Here is a 23,509-nt window from a genome sequence, read left to right as displayed (position 1 = left end):
GCCAGTGCCGACATTATGAGGTCAGGCTGTAAAACCCTTTCAAATTTTTGACTCGTTTGTATGTTTCTGTTGTGTGTTGTTTGATTTCTTTTTACTAGGTGATCTTCTGATAGCTCTTGGCCTGACATACATGGAAAGAAAGGCGTTGCATTCAAGGCATGATCCACAAAATATAAACTAAAGCTTGATTAGAAATGCCAAACTATAGAGATGCTGAAGGACAAATAAAAATGTAAATGTAAAATTATGAATCTGCAGGAGATAAAATTGGCATACAGTTTTAGCCAAGACTAACTTAACAGGTGTAAGGAACGGTCGTCAGACTATGCAACATTTTCCAAGTAGTGTAAGATTCATATTAAACAATTTTTTTGTGTGTTTACGAAGGGTTAGGATATATATTTTTCTATTTATCAACAAATCCCACAGAAAGACCAGAACAAGCAATGAACTGATCCTTTTTAGTATTGCCCATGTAGCAAACAGCCTGATATGGATTTGCTCTCTGTTGTAGCTTCACAACTATGGACACTGTACATTATTCTGAGCACTAGAGCCCCAAACATGTTTTACCCGCAACTGGAAATAGATCTCAAAAAACTCACCTTTACCCTCTGTTGGAGTGGTATTTGCTAAAAACTACAGTGGCTGTCAGTTTTAGTGAAAAAATTATTTGAGAAATCACAAGAGACTGGGAAAGTCAAGGTGATGATACGAAAGATGACAGAAAAATTCTACTCAAATATTGTTACATAATGACACTGGGCAGGATGGATGCAATTCAAAGATGGTGGAAAAAAGATTTGTAACAAAAATAATATGTTAACGTCCGAATATTCAGACTTATGGAGTGTCAGGAGGAGATTATGTTTATTTTGTTGATATTAGCATAAGAAGTGGATTATTTTTGATAGCTGTTCTGCAATATGTTGATTTTTCTGCGTATGTGTATGATTTGGATTATTTGGATTATTATAATACATTATAATGTTCTTATTTTGTACTATGAACTATTCTGCCATTATGAGATCAGATTGCTAAGTGGAGCTTGGAAGCATGGAAAGCAGATGCTTTCAGTCTTTCTGTTGTCTCTCTGTCCATGACCAACAGGGTTTAAAGTCCTCCACAGTATGTCATCTGCCTGAAACGTCATTGGTGAATTATTTTCCAAACAGACGAAATCAGGGAGTTCAGTCAAGTCTCCAAAGTCATCAGGAACAGAAATGAGTTTTACTACAAGCAATACACGGTGACATTGGTGCAGAAACATTGAACAGCTACAGACAAATTGCATTTTAAAAACCTTTCGCAATGAGATCATGATGCCAAGGATACTCTCAAATACACAGAAAAAACAGCACAAGACACACAATCAATTAACTATTCTTTTACCTCTTTATATGCAGTCGGTAGTAGGTGCTATTTGTTTTTAATATTTTCTTTAGTATGACTGCAGCTGAGACTAGAAGTAGGAAGTGTTCACTGGTTCAGTAAATTTGCCGTCAGGTGTTAATAAAACTAAATAAATCAGGAGTTGAATCCCGTGTAAGCTTTTACCTCCATTGATGCAACTGTAAGATCGTACAAAGCAGGGATAAACATTGTCAGCTTTCACTGTTGCTCAGACAATGCCTTTTCACAGGACCTTGTCTTTATGCTGTAACAAATTTTTTTTTTAAATTACGTGTTTCCTTCGTCATAAGGATATATCTTAATTATTTAATGTATATAGTCAATTATGGAAGACATGTTCTAAATGTTTAGATACAGTATTAACTGTACAAACATCATCTTTTGTTAATTATTACATAGTAGTCATATTAATTAATTCACTGTTGAACTAAGTTCTTAAATCTGTAAGCCAAGTAATGTCCTCCAACAAAGCTCTAGGGTATATTTAGTGAGAGTTACCAGTGTTTGTGTTGGCAGTTGTCTAACTTTATTTTGTAGAGAATATTGAAATGCTTGATATTTCCTGGTCTTTAGCACAGAGATGATTTAATCCTTCTATTTAAGTGGCTGATCAGGATTTGTTTTCTTGTCAGGGTCACTACTTCCCTGATGTGAGGGAATTTTGTAGATGAATCCCAGGAAAAAACTAACGTAATTCCTCAAGCTATGAGTCAACATACTTTGCCACCTTATGGCATGCTGGGTTACAGAAAAGTGTCAAGATTTGACACTATTTGATTGTGTTCCATTTAGTGCAATGAAGCAGTACTTCAAGTCTGAACAGGTCTACAGGAGCTGAATGTTTTGGGTTCCTAGAAAGCTTAGATAATTGGTTGAGTTGTCTTCATTTTGGTAGCTTGTCTCATCAAAAGTCAAAACTTATCACGGGTGGTTCATGATGAGGTTTTTCATGATATCATGCAGCTGACAAAAACTCGATCAGCTGAAGATAAAGATGCTTTTGAAGATGATTTTAGTAGTTAATGTTAGATTTTCAGTATTTGGGATCCTTACATTACTTCTTTTTGACTTTCCAAAAAAATAATGTCAGTGTCTTAAATTTGCTGTTGTGAAAGCTTAGAGAACTTTTGCTTGTCAATAGAACAAAAATCTAGTGAAAAATCTATTTTCTACAGGCACCAGTACCCCAGGCGGCTGGCAGGTTTTGTTTTTTTCTTGTTAAAGTTTTTTTAATGTTAGTCCAGCAGCAATGTACACAATATGAACAATACAAGAGCACAAAGGAAACTCAGTCTTGAAGAGTGTTTAGTATTTTAGTGAGTTGTGTATTTCAGAGGTCACAGTAAGACTGTTTTTTCCTTCTGTTTCCACCAAATAACACATTCACTCAGCAACTCCACCAAAGAAAGAAAAAGGATCAAACTTTTCACATCCTTGTGTTGTGTGTCTTTGATTGAGCTCCAAAACTGTAATGCTAGTTTTGCACTGCTTAATATATGTGATTTGAATTTCTAATATAGTAATAGCTTATCTTTTATTTTTATTATTTTTTAATATTTTATTATTATTATTATTATTATTATTATTTATGTTCTTCTTAAGTTTTTCCCTTTCTGGCATTCATCCTTGCAGCTTTCCACAGAAGTGGACAGTTCTTTAAAAAGCACAATATAACAATAATCTGTCTTGTATCTATATTTTTATGTTTTTTTCTCACCATCAATAGTTGCATTAGTGTTACGACCATAGTGATGTTGTGTTATTTTTTTCTATTTTTAGGTGCTACAGAGGAACCGGAAGTCATCCCTGACCCCGCTAAACAAACAGATCGTGTGGTGAAAATCGCTGGAATAAGTGCTGGTGTTCTCGTTTTTATACTGCTGGTGCTGGTAGCCATCCTGCTGGTCAAGAAGAGGTGAGTGCCAGACACACCCACTAGAGCACTTCTGATGAGGAGTTCTATGAAAAGGGCAAATTTCACACGGCCAACACTGGATGTGCACATTAACATGCGTGCAGATACAGGAACATACAAACACAAATGTGCTGCTAAATCCATTCTCTTGTTGCATGTTGGTCCAATACTTGCTATAATAACACCATTTTCCATCTATTCATCCTATATGTTGATCTCCCTTCAGAACCATTTTTTATTGTTTCTTTTGCATTTGTTGAATCAAACTAGAACAACAATAACCACAGGAAGGTGTTGACTCAAATGAGAGTATCAAAGAAAAGTGACAGAGGTTTTCAAGCAAGACTGAAATCAGGAAATTCAGTGTTCATGGTTATTGACATTGTCACATCCTTAATAAACCCATCAAATGCACAACAGTATGAGGTACTTCCAATACTAAGTGACAGAGACGCACAAACATTGCACACAGCACTACACTACAAGTTTAGGTTTTAGTCAAGAACATTTTGTTTGTTGTGTTGTACTAGATTTTATACTTGAATGTGTTTTGTAAAGGTATTAATAAAAGGGAAATGTTATATTATTTCTGACTTTGAGTGCAGAAAAGCACCAAGAGGAACCAGAGCTGGTCTTTGCCACTTTAATGCTGTGTTAATTTGGTGCAGAGCTCCACCATGTGGTGCCTCGACACAGCTACAACTTGAGAATGCCTGCTGGTGTGTTATTAGCAGCTAAATAATAGAAGTTTCTTTGCATTGCAGCAAACTGGTTCATGTTGGTAGAGGAGGTCTTAAAGATTTTGATTGCCAACCTAGTAATCTTAATGTCAGGAACTGTTTTTGAAATATTTTAGGAAAGAATCTTATGACTGCTGCATATCTATGATATGCCATGCAGTGTCTGATGTCCAGTTTCCCACATCCACTTAGACTGAGACATATGTACACACGTGGACAAAATTGTTGGTACCCCTCAGTTAAAGAAGGAAAAACCCACAATTCTCACTGAAATCACTTGAAACTCACAAAAGTAACAATAAATAAACATTTATTGAAAATTAAATAATCAAAAACAGCCATTACTTTTGAATTGTTGATTAACATAATTATTTAAAAAAACAAACTAATGAAACAGGCCTGGACAAAAATGATGGTACCTCTATAAAAGATTGAAAACTATTTGACCAGAGTGACATGATTAACTCAGGTGTGTCATTTAATTGACATCACAGGTGTTTTCAAACTCATAATCAGTCAGTCTGCCTATTTAAAGGGAGACAAGTCGTCACCCTGCTGTTTGGTGAAAAGGTGTGTACCACACTGAACATGGACAACAGAAAGCGAAGGAGAGAATTGTCCCAGGACATCCGAAAAAAAATTATAGACAAACATCTTAAAGGTAAAGGCTATAAGACCATCTCTAAACAGCTTGAAGTTCCTGTGACAACAGTGGCTCATATTATTCAGAAGTTCAAGACCCACGGGACAGTAGCCAACCTCCCTGGACGTGGCCGCAAGAGGAAAATTGATGACAAATTGAAGAGACGGATCGTTGGAATTGTATCCAAAGAGCCCAGAGCAACCTCCAAAGAAATTAAAGGTGAACTCCAAGGCCAAGGTACATCAGTGTCAGATCGCACCATTCGTCGTTGTTTGAGCCAAAGTGGACTTCATGGGAGACGACCAAGGAGGACACCACTGCTGAAAAAAACTCATAAAAAAGCCAGACTGGAATTTGCAAAAATGCATGTTGACAAGCCACAAAGCTTCTGGGAGAATGTCCTTTGGACAGATGAGACCAAACTGGAGCTTTTTGGTAAGGCACATCAACTCTATGTTCATAGACTCAAAAACCAAGCATACGAAGAAAAGAACACTGTCCCTACGGTGAAACATGGAGGAGGCTCAGTAATGTTTTGGGGCTGCTTTGCTGCATCTGGCACAGGGTGTCTTGAAAGTGTGCAAGGTACGATGAAATCTGAAGACTATCAAGGCATTCTGGAGAGAAATGTGCTGCCTCGTGTCAGAAAGCTTGGTCTCAGTCGCAGGCCATGGGTCTTCCAACAGGACAACGATCCAAAACACACAGCCAAAAACACCCAAGAATGGCTGAGAGAAAAGCGTTGGACTATTCTAAAGTGGCCTTCTATGAGCCCAGATCTGAATCCCATTGAACATATGTGGAAGGAGCTGAAACATGCCATTTGGAGAAGACACCCATCAAACCTGAGACAACTGGAGCTGTTTGCTCATGAGGAGTGGGCCAAAATACCTGTTGACAGCTGCAGAACGCTCATTGACAAATACAGAAATCGTTTAATTGCAGTGATTGCCTCAAAAGGTTGTGCAACAAAATATTAAGTTATGGGTACCATCATTTTTGTCCAGCCCTATTTCATTAGTTTGTTTTTTTAAATAATTATGTTAATCAACAATTCAAAAGTGATGGCTGATTTTGATTATTTAATTTTCAATAAATGTTTATTTATTGTTACTTTTGTGAGTTTCAAGTGATTTCAGTGAGAATTGTGGGTTTTTCCTTCTTTAACTGAGGGGTACCAACAATTTTGTCCACGTGTGTATATGTATGTATATAACAGCAGCTTTATTCATGAGCTGCTGATTTAAACCTCAAACACTATTCTGATGTTAGTGTCTTCTCAGACATATCTTAAGACGTGGTAGTAAGTAAAAATTGTCAGAAGGTGATTTTAAAAAAATCACATTCTAACTTTATACATTGATGACAATGTCAAAAAACTTGTAAGGCAGTGGGGAGAAATAGTAGCATGTTAGGGCAAGAGTCCATGAGGTCGAATTATATCTTTATACTTTTCAGAGAGTGTGTGCTCATATGTGTGCATCTACATTTACAACTCATGTACAAGAGTGTGCATGTGTGTAAACATTTACTTTTACTCTTCTTTTTGTACTTCCCATGGTCTGGTGTTCAGGGAACCCGATTGATCATTAAAGAACGATGATTAAGAATTTAATCTCGGTACTCAAAAAAGATAAATTCAGCAAACAAGAAGGACACCTGGAGAGTGCCTCCCTCATCAAGGCCAGGGCCTTTTCTTGCAGTTTTTAATGATCACCAATCTGGATCAAACTCATTTAATGATTTCTTCCTTTAACAATCTCATTCAATAAATTTGGCTTAGTAGTTTTTGGATAATCTTGCTAACAGTTAAGCAGACAGACAAACAAATGGACTGATTACATACCTCCACCTCAGCTCTGACGTTGGGACAGGAAAAAGGTTGTCATAAGTAGCTTGGTTTATCTGTTTTTCACCACATATCTTGGACACATAACAAAAGATGAATCATATTTTTAAGAAAATGTCTGGAAATGATCACCTCTTAACACTGGGGCATTAAATCTTGCCAGAGGCAACAGTAAAAGAGTTTCTGAATTACAAGCAATCATGATCTCACTCAGCAAATCACTAGCAGTGACAGGCATTGAATTACAGCCAGTAATGAACTCTCATCATCAGGAAACTTCACTCTTGCATCCCCTGAGATTTATTCTGATTTATGGAATGAATTTCTGTGAAACCAGCATTCATCGTACAGTTTTAGTGTGCAACTTTGATTGTAAATGATATGAAGAGAATCTGAGCTCAAAGTGTAGGCACCTTTTCCACTACTCTAATTTACTGGGTGTTTACCTTTGTAACATCCAGTCACATTGTGTTATATGTTCATTATTTTTCATGACATAAACATTTCTCCTGTTGATTAGGACTGGATTTGATGTTTGCTATTGTTGTGTGGCTGAACTGCAGCCACTGTGAAGCTCAGCTGCATTTGAACTATTGGATTTATAATATGCTAGGTAGCTAATACAGAGGACTGTGTAAATTACAAATACAGAGATCTACAGCCACATGTTAGAACGAGTTCTGAAAACTTTGTTTCAGGTGTAATGTAAGTTTGTTTTGAGCATGACACAATTTGTGTAAACTATGAAAACTGCTATGTTAGCCTGAATTGTAGTGTAACTTTGACAAGTGATGTAGCGGTAGTGCACTGAGTAAAATTTTGAATATTATGAAACGATTTGTTTTTATGTCACCCTCATATGCTTAAGGTTACATTATTTAGTAGTTTCCTCTTCCATAAAGGTTTCTGGGGAGATCAATCTTCATTATCATTAAACCTGTAAAACGTTGAACAATACTGCATCTTTAAAATAAAGGGACATGATGACATTGCAATGACATCATGCTTGCATTACAGGAAGCAAGCGACTTGATCTAACAGATTAGATATCCTTGTATAATTTTTGACTGGATTTTTAACATTCGTAGGAGTGAGAAAAAAGAACGATAAAGATCATTAGCTGATTAGGGTCAAATCTCTAATCAGGGTCATCCCATTTCTGTAAATGTAGTTTTGAGTTGCTTAATTTTTTTAGAATGACACCTAAAGAAATGAGGAGAAAGATTGCATGTCTATAGGTCGATATTGATAGTTCCGTGTTATTTAAGTAGTAGTTGTTCAAGTTTCATAGTTTATTTTGTAGTATTTAGCATTTGTAATATGTAGCTGTAGCATTCAACTTGAAATTGTACTTTTCCTAAAGAATTAAGACCCACAGCTATTGTGGCACCCCATTGCATGACCCTCAAGTTTAGTTTAAGGGTGTTTTTTTCTGTTTCTGTTGTTATTGGTTGAGACAGGACAATATTGTCCTAATTTGCATATTCCCTTGTGTCTCATTCTTTGCTTTCTGATTGGCTCACAACCCCAGGAGGACCTACTATTCATACTCTTATTACCTGTAAGTAAACAACCAATCAACAATCAGCTCACCCAGCTGCTGTTATCTTATTGGGTGAATTATTAGTGACTAGTTGTTGTTATTTTTAAAGATGCAGTATACTTTTTTCAAGACAAAACACATTTTCAGCACTGACCAACCAGCCAAAGCCATCCTCATTGACGCCTTGCCAGGGTAAGGGTCAGTTCACTTTCATGTCAGTCAATTCAGGTTTTTAATGAGCTCCTTTATTTAATCATTCCTATATATTGAAATCTTTCAGAGATTGTAGTTCTTTATTAACAAGCGAATGTTGATTGTTGTCAGTAAAAAAAAAAAAAAAGAAAGAAATGAATGCTGGATAATTAGAATTTATTTAAAGTCCTGAACTGATAGTGAATTGACCTCAACCCCGGTGTCCTCTACATGCTCCAAAGTTGCTCTGAAACAGGCTTATGAAGGCCAGAGTTGGCCATAAACTCGATCAAAGTAGGCCAAAGTGGGACAACACAGGCCGAAGCGTGTTATTTGAAAAAAGAATGCTGCACTTGTGACTTGTAGCTCTTTGTGTGCATGTAGTCATGTGATCATCCATCCGTCCATCAAGTCACAGGTATCATGGTAAAACTCTGCTGCACATGCACTTCTGTCAGTGAATCTGATCCAGTTGATTTCCTTCTTGGGACACTTGGCCTCTGATTTTGTGTCAGTAGTTCTTATTTGGGTGTTTCTTCTGTTGTGGGTACTTCCTTCTCTAGAAATTGTTGTCTGGTGCTGGCTGTGACCTAATTAAATTTGGAGTAAATAATTTTCACTGCCTTTAAAAATGGGTGTCACCATTTTAGTGCTAGATTGACCAAAAACACAGATTAGAGCTTAATTTTGGGACATTTCATCGCATTCATCACTACATTTTGTCGACAATCACCACATACATAAAATTGATGAATTTAACATCACCTAATATAGAAAACCTTACCATTTTCAACCCGTTTTTCATGCTTGGCTCTTCTTCCAGGAGCTTTTACAGGGAGGAAATTGCCATGTTTTAGATTTGTTGCTTAATGATAGAGTGTGTTGGCCTGCATCCACAATTTTACTAATTTGACATGTTCAGTCAATATTAGCACGTTCATTAACAGATTTTAAACTGTAAAACAAGTCCGTATTAATTTTTAGACATCAAACCTTGAAAAGTAATTGTATGTTTAAAAAACTCCAATAGAGATCCATTCTAGGTGAGGTCTTAGCTCCAAATGTGTCTTTCTCTCTATCTCTCTCTGTCTCCTTGTCCATTGGTAGATACTCTATATCCAGTACAAAAGCACAGTATATTGTGGTTTATATAGTACACAAATAGATATGTAAATCTTCTGGGTTTGCTTCCTGTTGGACAACCAATATTGCCATCACAAACATGCACAATCAGATGAACCTGGTCACCAGTTAAATTTGTGTTTCCACTGAGTGTGTGAGTATGTGTGTGTATGTGGTCTTGGAGGTGGAGTTGGTGTACATTGGTGTCAAGAGGTAAAATATACACAAAAACAGCATGCTTTCTGTGTGGGTACTGGGAAGAAGTCAGAGCTGTAAATTGTATCAGTTTGGCAACAATCATAACTGGATTGGTCAATAAATGTAGTGTCCCAGCTGTCATCACTCAAAGCTGGAAGCTTCTTGTGTTGCAGCTAAAGTATTTTTTATTTTTTTTTAATTTATGTTGATGTTTAAATTGCACTAAAAGGGACTCATTTTCTGGAACAGACCAGATAAAAACTGTGACCCTGTTTGTTCACTGGTAGAGCTGTTGTCCTAACTGATGTACATCTATGGCTCTGGGTACCTAATGTTCCTGCATGCACTATCATGCTCAGCATAATATACCCTCTAAAGTTGTTGTTCCCTGCAATTTTATGGATTGAACACAGTGAGAGAGTTAAACCTGAAAATGACTGTTCATCAGGTAGCAGTCCTTTGAAAGAGAACATTTTGTGTTTCCTGTTTCAAAAGAAATTTGATTCTACAACACAGAGCAGTATGCCTCTTTCGCAAAAGGAAAAAAACAAAACAAAACTGTGTTCCACTTTGTCATAACACTGGAATATTCTTGGTTTAAATTCTTACTACTCATGTGATGATAATTGTTGTTACTAAATGGTTTACTTTGGGTTTCTATTTACTGATTGTTAGCCCTTATCCTTTTTTTGTTTGTTTTCTTTTAATGAGGTTTCCCCCATCATTGCTGTCAGATGAAAACCAAATACTTCATATTCCTGCTGATTTTTTCCTTCTTTTTGACCATCTACAGTCATTTTTGCTCAATTTCTGGTCCATTATAGTCATATTTATTCCACATATTAATAATACAAAGTGACTGTAAATAGTAATGCAGAAATTGAACAAATGTTTGGGGGATTTCATCTGACAGTTTTATGGTTCCAAAGTTGATACTATGTTTTCCTTTTGCTACTTGTAGATCAAAGGGCATTTCCTTGGTTTGTATTAGGTGCTATTTTCCCTTTGCTCCTATAGCTAAGCCTGTTAAATTGATAAACAAGCCTTTCTTCTATTTTCCTTGCTTGTTTTCTTCTTTTTCCTTCCTATCTTTTTTCTTCTCCCAACCTTTCTTCTTTTCACCATTTCTACCTCGGTGGTTTTGAACTGTGTGTCTTGAGTCAGCAGCAAGCAGCCCCCAGCCACAAAGAAAAACACGATACCGCCTTCTTCATACAAAAATCATGCTATATTTATACCTTTTGAAGCACTTCTTCAAAAGGCTGTGGTCTGCTGGCTAGCTGATGTTTGCATATTTGTTGTATGATGCCTGACTGTGTCTCTGTCTGCCTCTAACAGGAAACTGGCTAAAAAACGTAAAGATGCAATTGGGACAACACGGCAAGAAATGACACACATGGTGAATGCTATGGACCGCAGCTATGCTGACCAGAGCACTCTGCATGGAGAAGACCCAATGGCTGTGACATTTATGGACTCTCACAACTACAACAACAGATGTAGGTTCATAAACTCAAGTAAAATAAAAAGTACAAGAACAAAGAAAGGAACAAACTTGTAATTTAACTTTTTTTTCTGCTCCTCTCTACCACATCAGATACTTTCATCTGTTTGTTCTTCTTTCCACACTGATGAGAGTTGAATTTTAGCATTTCAAGGTTGCAGTGTCATTCTTACTAACAGCTACACTAAAGTTTAGCTACAACTAATGATTCTTTTCTCATTTTAATTTTCTTTTCAGATAGTCACGCAAATAATAGACTGATTCTGAAAATCATTGATGATTAATGTTCTCTCAATCAGCTAATCATACAGTTTGGTTCCAGAAGTAAGCAGCAGATACACGTGGAAGGCGTATGTGCAAATGAAAGAAACTGCTGATTTGACAAAAATCAGAAAATACTATAATAATTTTGGTAGAATTGGTGATTCTTTAGTAGCATTTCAGTGGCGACCATGTATGTTTCAGTGGATCTGAAATTGCGAAATATTTCCTCACCATGTTTCCCTCTGCAGTGCCCAACGACCCTCTGGTTCCTACTGCTGTGTTAGGTGAGACTTTTGGCGTGGTTGGATATGTCACATTTCTCACCAATAAATACTCTAGTGATCACCCATCATCATCATCATATAGCCCCTGTGCTTGTAGCCCTGGTCCGTATTTCCCTGTGCATCATTGAATAGGGCCTCTGATTTGTGTAAAAATGTTTGTTACTGTGGCTGCTGAATGTAGTTAAAGTCTCTGTCACAAAGTGCAACATCTTTTCTTTGACCTCTGACTTTTGTTTGTGTTGATGGAAAGTTTGGTATATTTGAAGTTTCTATGCCATGATGTTGACCTTCCCTACAATTAGGAGTGCCACTTTTACAAAGTTATGTATTGGGTTGAAGTATGTGAGCATGGTAAAACTGTATTTATCTTCAAAATTTTTATGCCACCTATTCCTAGCGCTCTGCATAATGCGTATCTGGCATTAGAAACTCAAACATCCAAGTACATCATCTGTCATTCTGTGTGTTCCTTGGGTTCAGTCACTCCTGATTGTACGGTTTCTGTTTCCTACTGAGAGTTATTGATATTCACAGTAATTACCATTATTCTCCCTTAGAGACCTCATTATTTCCACAGCTTTGAGTTGTTTTAAGGCATGCCATTTTGTGTCCCAAAAATGACAGAAATGGAAGCTTTAAAGGAGAGAGACAATTTGTCACATTGCCACTGCAAAATGACTATAGATTAAATCGGTGACAACACTGAACAGCTTAGTGCCTACAGCCCTGTGTCTTTGGCAGAAGTTTTTCTGTTCAGTGGATCCAAAAGTCTGGTTGAGTATCTACCATCTGTGTTATTCCCCAGGCTTGTTTTGTTGCCCCAGTCTGAGTGTCTGAATCATGAAAGCTGTAGCTTTTGCCAAGTTGGATGTTTCTGTAGCTCCAGTGTTGCACTACAATGTGTTTATCTTTAGTTTCGTGTAGTGTTGACATTGCAGCATGATGTGGAGTTCTAACATACCCTTAAGGGATTTAGAATCCACAACGCCACCAAACTGTGTTAATTAACTGTTCTGTAGCTCCTAATGTGGAGTGAAGGCTGCAGTTACAATCTGTCTTGGCCAATCACTTCACAGTGGTGGAAGAAGTAGCAGGAAGTAGAGAATTAAGAGGCAGTGTCGGGTCAAGTTTGCTGTTAATTGGCCTGACGAGGGCTTAACAAACCTTTAACAATCAGTAATGAGCTAACATATCCTGAGAGCAGAGAAAGCATCAGTTAGATGAAATAAACAGTGTCAGTTAATAAACAGTGGTGAAGATGAAATCAGTCGGTTTAACTGCAACCCCCAGCTACGTCATTACACAACCTGTCAGTATGTTTTATTACTACTGTCAAGGCACATTTTTCAAACAGCACAGAACAACAATTTGATCCTATTAATTGACTACTAGTGAATTATTTACTTAAAATGAATTATGTGAATTATGTACATAAAATTTACAAGCTTCTAAAATCCAAAGATAATAATATCATAGATGCTATTATCCCAAGTGCCAATTAAGCCTGTGTGAGAGATATTTTATACAGTTTTGAATGTTCAGAGAGATTGTTAGTGGTAATGGATGGAAATAATGTGTTCTGCCTACTTTTACTGTTGCAGTAGATTTGGAGGGCGTAGAAAGCTTGGAACAGTAAAATGACAGACATATTTCACTTTGTTAGTAATGTTGCTGTGTACGGCAAGCGATAATATACCAGATGGCATTACAGCAGACTCCCAGCACAGCACAGTGTTAGAGCTGATTCGATCCCATTTTTCAATGCCTTTTGTATGTCTGTGATCATGACTTCCTCATGTTGATGTTCTTTGGTATCATTTTCAAAGACTACTATGATTTGGCCATGCTTCATTGTTTTGTGACATCGTCTGTTTCTTTATATCCTCAAGGATCTTAATTTACTTCATGTTTAGAGTGTGACCAACAAATCCACTTAACCTGCAGCCTGACCTAAAGTTTTTGCTCTCTTCTTTTTCTGCTGCTTTTACACATAGTTCCAATCACAGGTGAGTATAAGCAATGAAACCAAACTGGCAAGTGTGGTTTTTTTTTGTTTGTTTGATGAAAATGAAATGAAATTTTCTTTTGGTGGTGTCAGAGGCATTAGCTATTACAGATTATGGGAAGATGTGTTGTTTCTAGAGTTCAAATCAATATGTATCCATTACTCTAGCTTAGCTTACAGAGCCTTCTTGAAACATCATACTGAATCATTTACTGCTTAGAGCTGATAAGAAAATGGTGGGGGTCATTTTCATCATATTCCATTCTGGACACTATACATTTAAACAGTGATGGAAATGAGCAAGCAAGATAACAATTTGATCCGTAAATTATCACTTACCTCACCTTATCTTCTCTCCTTTCATAGATGAGAACCACAGTGGCTCTGCAGCAGAGAACAGCAGACTCCTGGACGTCCCTCGGTATCACTGTGAAGGAACTGAATCTCCTTATCAGACAGGACAACTTCACCCTGCCATCAGAGTGGCTGATCTCCTACAGCACATCAACTTAATGAAAACATCTGACAGCTACGGCTTCAAAGAAGAATATGAAGTAAGATTGTATTATTAGTACTTTTGTCAGTAGAGTTTGTCGCAGCATTTTGTGAGACAAGTGTTCCTTTTGATCGTTTATTGCAGAGGGTGATGCATTTTTAAAGCAGAAAACACTACAAATGTGTTATTGTGAAGAGCAGTGTCGCTTTATTTGTTGTTTTGGCTTCATGTTGAAGTGCAAAAACAATTACTGGGTTAAATTGCCTCTTAATTTGTGGGTGCTTTCTGCCTTCTTGACTAGACATCCCAAAAGCCACAAACCTTTTTTATGGTCCTTTTGTTTTTGTGTCTAGAAGGAATGATCTAAATACTCATGTTCCAATAGAATAAAATTTTTGCAGCAACCAAACAAAAAAACGTTCAACATTTCTTTCTCTTCATCGATATTTTACAGTACTTATGATTTAAAGAATTCATGACATGTAATTTTCTTTGTGTTTTTTCTCCGTTGTTGGTGATACAGAGCTTCTTCGAGGGCCAGTCGGCCTCCTGGGACGTAGCCAAGAAAGAGCAGAATCGTACCAAAAACCGCTATGGGAACATTATAGCATGTAAGCAATCAGACTTTATTTCTGTACTTGTCACAACTTAAATAACATTAGTATACAGGAAGAAGACAATAGGAAACAAAGAGGTAAAATGATGGAGAAAGAGCGTATTTAAAGAAGCAGATTTAAGTTTACAAGACAAGACAAAAAAATCCTGAAAAACTGTGAAATGTGTTTTGGCTCATGTCGGACTTTGAGAAAGCCTGCTGCAGAGTCAATGAGTCAATGATTTGATTTGATTTGATTTGATCAACTCAAAATAATATAGTAATACAATGTGTTTTATTAGGACTGTGTGGACTGTGATGTAACCAAACAGCTCAATTGTTCATATCACTTTCAATCACATTCTGATTGAAATGCTGCTGGATTCTGATTAGTGCACAGACATCCCGTTTTTCCAGTTAAACTCTGCCCACTACAAAAAATAAACAAAGAACTATTTTCCTCAAAATAACAGCAGCAGATTTTACTTTATCAGAAAACAGTGTCCTCTTTTATTAAGACTTCACTTTTTTCACATCACATTTACTAAGACATTTTCAGGAGCTTTAACAATGATATTTTTATTGTAAAGCAATAGGCACATTTCTTTCCTCACTCTCTTTCAATCCTTCAACTTTGTTTTACATTCTCTCTCTTTAGATGACCATTCAAGGGTTATTCTCCAGCCCATAGAAGACGACCCATCCTCCGACTACATCAACGCCAACTACATCGATGTAAGTGGAAACGCATCGAATGCTACTATTGGCTCCCAACGAAACCAACGAAACCACACTCCCTCGCTCGTATGTCAGGCCTCTATATCTTTATTGCGTCTACTGGTCATCCTTTGTGTCATTTATGCATCTCGCCAGCCCGAAAACACGCCATGCATACAGTACATGTGTTTTTGTCAGGTGTCAGTCTGGCTGTTTTTCTTTCAAGTCTTTCCATCAATTCACTCATCCATCCTCAACTATGCTGATTTGGTCAACATGCGCCAAATGAAGTACAACAGCAGATTTTTAGTCATCATTTGGATTTAGTAGACTAAGCTAAATCAGTCTGGCAGAAATACAGGAGAGAAGGAAATCCATACAAAAACTCAATGCGTCTTCAGGAAATTACTGAACTTGACCAAGAAATAGTCAGGCACACAACCCACCATTAAACCAAATTTGGAATGTTGGTTTTTGGTACAAATTAAACAAGATGTAATGTGTTTAAAAAATTAGCTTAAAAGAGTGTAGTGTAAACTATTTTGTTACGGGTAGACAGTGCTAAGTTTGCTGATTCACTGCTTGGGAAGAGTTAAGCTAACCGAGTGCTGGTGGTAGCTTTATATTTAGCATTAGGCAAGAATCATGAACATTTTTCCCAAAATGTCAAACAGTTACTGACTTAAACCTTCAATCCATCCTTCTTTTAGGTGGCACTCAACTGTTCAGCTATCTTATAAATACACAATTCACTTTCCATCTTGTAGTTTCATCTGTAGTTTGTCCAACCACCTATTAGTCCATGCCATAATCTACATCTGTTCATCATTGATCTTTTTCCATCTCCACCTCTCCACTCTTCTTATTCGACATCTCTCAACAATCAGCTGCATGTTGGGCACTACTACTCACATTGTGCTTTTTAAATGATAATATGTGTCTAGCATGCTCTTCTGTAATATTATTTACTATCATTAAAACTGTTTCATGCATCCTACCACTCACATTACGCTTGAATTAGAATGAACAGAGTAAACACTTCCTGATGTACTCAGCTAATCTTTTTTGGAAGACTGCTGTCACAGAATTTTGACTGTACTCAGAAGACAATGACAGCTGTAAGACAGAACGCTCAAACTACATTATATCTGAAATGTTTGTTCAATGAGATTGTAACACATCAGCCTCTGGTTCTTTTTGACTAAATACTGTTATGTGCCTTCACTTGAAGGTGCTTTAACACCATCAGGAAGTGTCCATTCTATTTAGTCTAATTTGGAGTTTTTGATCACTTTTTTTTTGCATGTCCTGTTCAAACTCCCATTGTGTCAATGCAACTTTTCTTTTTCTGATTGACACTCGCTGACATTGTTGTGCTTTCTTTCTTTCTTTCTTTCTTTCTTTCTTTCTTTCTTTCTTTCTTTCTTTCTTTCTTTCTTCCACTCGTTCTTTCTGCCTGTGGCTTGGGCTGTAGATTTGGCTGTACAGGGATGTAAGTATCACTGTGAATTCTTTCAGTCATGCCCCGCAACCTTTACACGTGTCCACATACACATTCATTTGAACACCAGTTCATGAGTCACCAGTCATGACGACATCTGTTTTGAGTTGCTGGGGCCTCTATTGCATGAAAGATTTCCTTTCTGCTTGACCTTCCACTATTCTTTCTTGCATTCCGATGTATGCTGTAAAGTTTGCCAGTACATAGCCCTTTTATGTTCTTGCTGCCATCAGGGAAACCTAATCAGCAGTTGTAATAGTGCAAAGGTGATGTCAGGTACTAGTGTTTTTAAGTTAGAAAAATTTCTGTTCATGTCATCATGATGAGATGAACAACTTTAATGAACACAGACAGACAGTGATTTTCTTGCACTGTGGATGTCTTCAATCATGCTTAAAGGTTTTTGCACCCTGAAAATTAATTTATATGTTTGTAGTGCATAGGATAACTTTGGTATTGTGTTTTTAGGGATACCAGAGGCCAAGTCACTACATTGCTACTCAGGGTAAGATGCTGCAACATTGTCAGATCCGTGCTAAAATACACATTCTGTATAGCTGTTGTTTTACAGGATGTTAATATCAAGACACTTTCATCATACTCTTGTCATAGATTTAGCAAGAAAAAATATTGTGTGTTGGTATGTAGGTCCTGTTCATGAGACAGTGTATGACTTCTGGAGGATGGTGTGGCAGGAACAGTCAGCCTGCATCGTGATGGTAACCAATCTGGTGGAGGTTGGAAGGGTGAGTTGTTCTTCTATTTGTATCTGTCGTCTGCTATGCAGTTCAACTGTGTAAGTCATTTCTTAGTGCTTAGCTGTTTTTGTTTGAAGTGCTTAGTAAACATTATCCAAACCTGTAAGCAGTTTCTAGAGTTTCTAGAGCATTTGACAATGTACTTATAATGTATTTACAGCTTGGTAGACATAAAAATCACCAGGAAGCACTATGAAACGTCTGCAGCTAATACCGTATATTCTTCAAACATGCTATTTTTGAGAGTTCTGGTCAGTAAAAATAGTATGCATAATGTTTTATTATTTGTAAGGTACAATCAAATTTTTTTATTGTACCATTCTGTATCACCCACTTTAATCAGATTTCGACACCTTTTTTGTTACCTGCTCTTAATTTTTTGTGTTTCTCAGGTCAAGTGCTATAAGTATTGGCCAGATGATGCCGAAGTGTATGGAGACTTCAAGGTGACTTTTGTAGAGGTTGAACCTCTTGCTGAATACGTGGTTCGCACATTTACATTGGAGAGGGTGAGTAGTTGCTAATCTCATCAGAATTTTTTTCTTATGATGATACATTTAGTCTTTAATGTTTTGTATTTATTTTGTATTTACCATTGTTTCAATAAATCTAAAATAACTAACTATAGCTGTGAATGCCTCATTAATTGGCCAGTTAAAAGTGCATCTTCCTCCTCCTGTTTGTTGCTTCAGTGAGTTCTACAGTGATAAATCTGACAAGAGAGCATAATGAATGAAATGTGAACATGCAACATCTGTCATGAAATTTTGCTCAAAGATGTTTCTCTTTGCTCAGCGTGGTTTCAATGAAGTCCGGGAAGTCAAGCAGTTCCATTTCACAGGCTGGCCTGATCATGGAGTTCCATATCACGCCACGGGACTACTTTCCTTCATCCGCAGAGTTAAAATTTCCAATCCACCCTCTGCAGGACCAATCGTGGTGCACTGCAGGTGTGAAAATATGTACATGCACACTTTTATATACTCTGTCACACATTATTAATATGCATCCTTACATCTCAAATAAACTTGCAGAAATCATTTTTTCCTCAAGCATAGACATAAAGAATGACTTCTAAAACGTATGTGTCTCTCTGTAGTGCTGGAGCAGGACGCACTGGCTGTTTCATAGTCATCGACATCATGCTGGACATGGCAGAGAGAGAAGGCGTGGTCGACATCTACAACTGTGTCAAGGCTCTTCGCTCCAGGAGGATCAACATGGTACAGACTGAGGTGACTGCATTACCCATCCTCCATCTGCATCCACCTCCTAGAGCAGACATAGTGATCCCACACTTTTAGACTCAGCCACTAGCACGGTACAGGCTGAGTTACTATATGTCATCATCAATCAACCACACAATAATGAAAATGTCACCTCATTCTATTTAAAATGAAAGTTTTGCACAGTAATGTGTGTTCTCTAACAATAATGTCCGAGTCATGATATATATTTTTTTCTTTAAGAATGAAAGACACATTTCTTAAGACTGGAAAATAACTTGCTTTTTTACCTTCATGACATAATGCAGAATTGCACAGTTTTGCACAGTAGTGCGTGCTGCTGAAATGTTAAACTGTACTTGAAGAAAGTACATTCATTACTCATTGCTTGAATGGAACTGATTTATCTGATGATATTTGATTCTATTCAGTGTATGTTAAAACAAGTTTTATAGAATCTTTGTCATACTTGGATGCCTGTTACCAAGAAAGCTAGCTTCCTCTCTGTTTCACATAGACTTATTTAAAAGTGCAAAGTGCTATTTGAGAAGATGTTGTCTTCCAGAAATTTACATGCATACATTCAGAGTATAAATTTATTCAATTGCACCACAAGCTTGTGACTGTTTCAGAACGAAGCTCCATACATCCCTTTAGTAGAACCTGCTAAGGCTGTAGTCTTGTTCATAATTTATATAATTAAATATATACATAATAAAATGTCTACGGAATTACTCTGTAACAATGTAGCAATAGCACTTTATTTAACTTGTCCTATAAATAGCACAGTTATAGGCATTCACCAAAACAGAATTCTGTCTGTGTCTCCTCACTGAATTGAATCCTCTCTCATTTGCTTGAAGAATCAAAAGACACTGTTTTCTGATTCAGCCAATCCTCAACAGTCATCATTTCTTCTCATTCATGCCTCCATGTCCGATCACTCTTCACTCATACACAGTGTCTGCATACTCACTTTCATATCATATCACAGCTGTTTGTTATCCATGTGACAAGTTATGTATGTTTTATTGTGTGCAAAGATGTTTGTCCAAGAATGAAATATGTGTATGTATATATATATAATGATACGTTTGTCTCAAATCACATTCTCAGGAGCAGTATATATTCATCCATGACGCCATACTGGAGGCTTGTCTATGTGGAGAAACTGCCATACCAGTCTGCGAGTTCAAAGCGGCTTTTTATGAGCTGATCCGCATAGATTCCCAGACCAACTCATCCCATCTGAAGGATGAGTTCCAGGTAAAGCCTGATTGTACTGCTGTGGTCTCCAATGAATTAAAAAATTTTCCAGCAGAAAACAAAAACAAAAATGCCAATACTCTGCTGTTCATGCTCAGTATGATGCAAACAATTAACGATCAACAAAATTTAGTAAAGAATTTAAAAGTGTCCACAGTTTGATTTGCTAACAAGTTCTGAATTTCACCATTTCATTTTATCTGCAGCCCAGAAACAAAATCAAATAGGGCAATGAAATGGTAGATGGTGAGGCCAGTGTCTGCAGATCAGAGACGTGTAGCTTCAGATGCAGAGACATAGTTGGAGAGAACAAGCACAGGACCTCGAAGGAAACTAGTTAGTGACATGTAATGGCGATATATAACAGTATAGAGAGAGGAGAGGAGAGGAGCCCAGTGCATCATGAGAGTTCCCCAGCAGTCTAAACCTATAGCAACATAACTAAGGGACAGCTCAGGTGATCCTGAGCAACCTGAACTATAAACTCTATCAAATAGGAAAATTTTAAGCCTAATCTGAAAAACAGAGAGGGTGTCTACCTCCAGAACCCAAACTAAGAGCTGATTCCTCAACAAACTCTGGTAACCAGCAGTCTGAAAACAAAGGGCTCTGTCAGGATGATGTCGTATAATACAACCAGCCCTGTGAATGACTGGTGACCTGTCCAGGGTGTCCCCAGCCTTCACCCTAAGTGATGACTCCAGCCCCCTGAGCCTAGAGAGCATTAAGCGGTGTATAGAAAATGGATGGATGATACAAGTCAAAAAACTCCACAGGCTCCCATTTTAGTTTACCAGTAACCCCACATTGCTAGCATAATTTTTGAATGTATTTTAACCTCTGTGTGGCCCATTCTAAAAATTTTTAATCCTGCCTCAACACTATGAATTAACTTGTACATTATTTCTCTTTCTGTCCAGACGTTAAACTCAGTGACTCCCCAGCCTCAGCCAGAAGACTGCAGCATTGCACTGTTGCCTAGAAACCAAGATAAGAACCGCTTTATGGATGGACTACCTCCCGATAGATGCTTACCCTTTCTTATCACAATAGATGGAGAAAGCAGCAACTACATCAATGCTGCCCTGATGGATGTAAGTTAGTGACATATTCTGTGTACATACAGCAAGGTTGTGTTATTTTCAACGAATCAAGCAAGAGTAGTTTGGGACATTTCACATTGTGTGTGTGTTTGTTTTTGATGAGTATATGTGATATAATAGCCCTTTAGATTACTAAATATGTTGCTTCCAACTTGCAATGTGAAACATTTCCAAAACTAGTTGTATCTGTTGTCCCAAACTGCAGTCACATGTTTGTTGAAAATGGTACAGGCTTTTTAGAGGGTACACAAGATTAACGATAAGGAGAAGCATATGTGCATTTTGTACAGAAGACACTCACACAAATGTGCACACACACACACACACACACACACACACACACACACACACACACACACACACACACACACACGGACAGATACCCCTCCCTGTTTGTGTGATGCTGTGTTTGTGGTTTTAGCAGCAGAAGGCTAGAGACAAATCCAGGTTCTGAAAAGACCACTAGCTTTTCTGACCACCACTCAAGCATTTCTTATATTGGTAACAGCTGACACAGTCTTAACGTGTTGCCCATGTACCATGACTTAAAAAACAAAGTCACTGAGTCAATAGAAATTTTAAGGTAAGATGGCGATATCTGGTCATTTTCAGTCATAATTAGAAGCTAAAGTTTTTTAGCAGCTCTAGTTTAACAAAAAAAAAAAGGAAGAGAGAAGAAAAGATAGTCAGGGGTGGGCTGAAGGTATGTGAGTAATTTCATAATACTGTTTGAAATACAAAATGTAATATTTGCATGGTGTGGAAAGAAACCTGGCTTTTCTCCAACAAAATATTGCAGTTGCTGTAAAAATCGTAGAATTCAGTCAAGTTTTAAGACTTTATATTTAAAGTTTAGTTACTCACCTTTGGCCTCTCTCTAACCAAGCTGTCAGAAGAGTTCCAGGTAATGGGATTTTACTTCAAATCTCTAATACTGGATTTGTTTCATGGCTTCAGTGTTGTTCTGCCACCAGGTTCATGTTTTTCAATACCATTTACATCCCAAATCCTAAACCCAACCCTGACCCTCACATTAGATTGTCTTCATAATTACAATGCCTCGGTCACTAAAGCCATTCACACCTATGTCACATATTTGGCTGTACATTTTCATTTAGTATAAGTTGGGTTCTGTTAACATTCAATTCAGTCAGTTCAGTATGTCGGTTAAAACTGAGTTTTCTCTCTTTAATGTTTTAACCGACACCGCTAATATCAGACACATTTATAATGTTACCTTGAGCTTTCTGAACTCACTGAATATGGAGTTAATTTAGCCCTTAAATGTAGATGTAGATGTTCTGGACATATACTTGATTTGTGTATGCATGCTCCTGACCTCCACCGTTTTATGTCCACTGCATGATCACCTGACAAAACATCACGTCTTAAGGATACTTTCTTTGTCATTTTGTCATATCTGACAAACTGTCCCGCTCTGTTCTCCTGTTTTTGTTTTATGTGTGTATGTATGAAAGAGAGAAAGACTTACGTACTATAGTAACAATAAGGATAATGTTTAACTCAAGGATGTCTACTAAAAGCATGGCTTTAAGCTGCTGGATTGTTATTATTACATTATTGTAAGTTATTGTTTGTTGACAAAGTGACTCCTTTATGGATAAAAGACCTTATATCAGTTTTGTTGTCTCTTCTCTGCAGAGCTACAGACAGCCTGCTGCATTCATCGTTACCCAGCATCCTTTGCCTAACACTGTCAAAGACTTTTGGCGTCTAGTTTATGACTATGGATGTACCAGTCTGGTGATGCTGAATGAGATCGACTTGGCTCAGGTAATTGACCGTGATAATGCCCCTATAGCATAACTTAATCATTTCTTGCTATTATATTATCCCGTTTCTCTGAAAAGCATTTTTTGTAGATGTAAATTTCATTCCACAATATAAACATAGCTTTAATACTTTTAATGACTTTGTTTTACTTAAAGTGTCCATCTATTATACATTATAAAACAGAAACAAGTACACCACAGTACAGTATTCCTTAAATTAAAATATAGGTCGCAAAGTAGAAACTCAGTGTCATAAAAATGAATACATCTGTGATCACTGACAGCAGTTACACAACCTGTGATCACTGAGGTAAAATGAGTGCCTGCCATTTCTAGTCAACCTAATTGCATGAACAAGGTTATGAAATGACCTGTGATCACC

The 23,509-nt window shown here is 37.2% G+C and overlaps 1 protein-coding gene across 1 annotated transcript in view; it reads left to right on the top strand.

Moving 5' to 3' along the window:
• The window catches only part of ptprk (protein tyrosine phosphatase receptor type K), a 121,551-nt gene that overhangs the window by 91,618 nt on the left and 6,424 nt on the right, over window positions 1-23,509 (top strand). The window contains 17 exon segments of the mRNA XM_022195584.2: window positions 3,193-3,328; window positions 8,092-8,121; window positions 10,954-11,114; window positions 11,632-11,667; window positions 13,662-13,673; window positions 14,039-14,226; window positions 14,692-14,779; window positions 15,422-15,498; window positions 17,450-17,486; window positions 17,630-17,727; window positions 18,132-18,248; window positions 18,535-18,689; window positions 18,839-18,974; window positions 20,082-20,231; window positions 21,152-21,325; window positions 22,221-22,238; window positions 22,997-23,128. Coding sequence (XP_022051276.2) covers window positions 3,193-3,328; window positions 8,092-8,121; window positions 10,954-11,114; window positions 11,632-11,667; window positions 13,662-13,673; window positions 14,039-14,226; window positions 14,692-14,779; window positions 15,422-15,498; window positions 17,450-17,486; window positions 17,630-17,727; window positions 18,132-18,248; window positions 18,535-18,689; window positions 18,839-18,974; window positions 20,082-20,231; window positions 21,152-21,325; window positions 22,221-22,238; window positions 22,997-23,128 — 1,745 coding nt within the window.

Source organism: Acanthochromis polyacanthus, chromosome 16 (assembly GCF_021347895.1).
Source record: "Acanthochromis polyacanthus isolate Apoly-LR-REF ecotype Palm Island chromosome 16, KAUST_Apoly_ChrSc, whole genome shotgun sequence".
In the NCBI taxonomy this organism is placed as follows: Eukaryota; Metazoa; Chordata; class Actinopteri; family Pomacentridae; genus Acanthochromis; species Acanthochromis polyacanthus.
The sequence above is the reverse complement of the archived record's forward strand: the minus strand, read 5'-3'. Positions and strand labels throughout refer to the sequence as shown.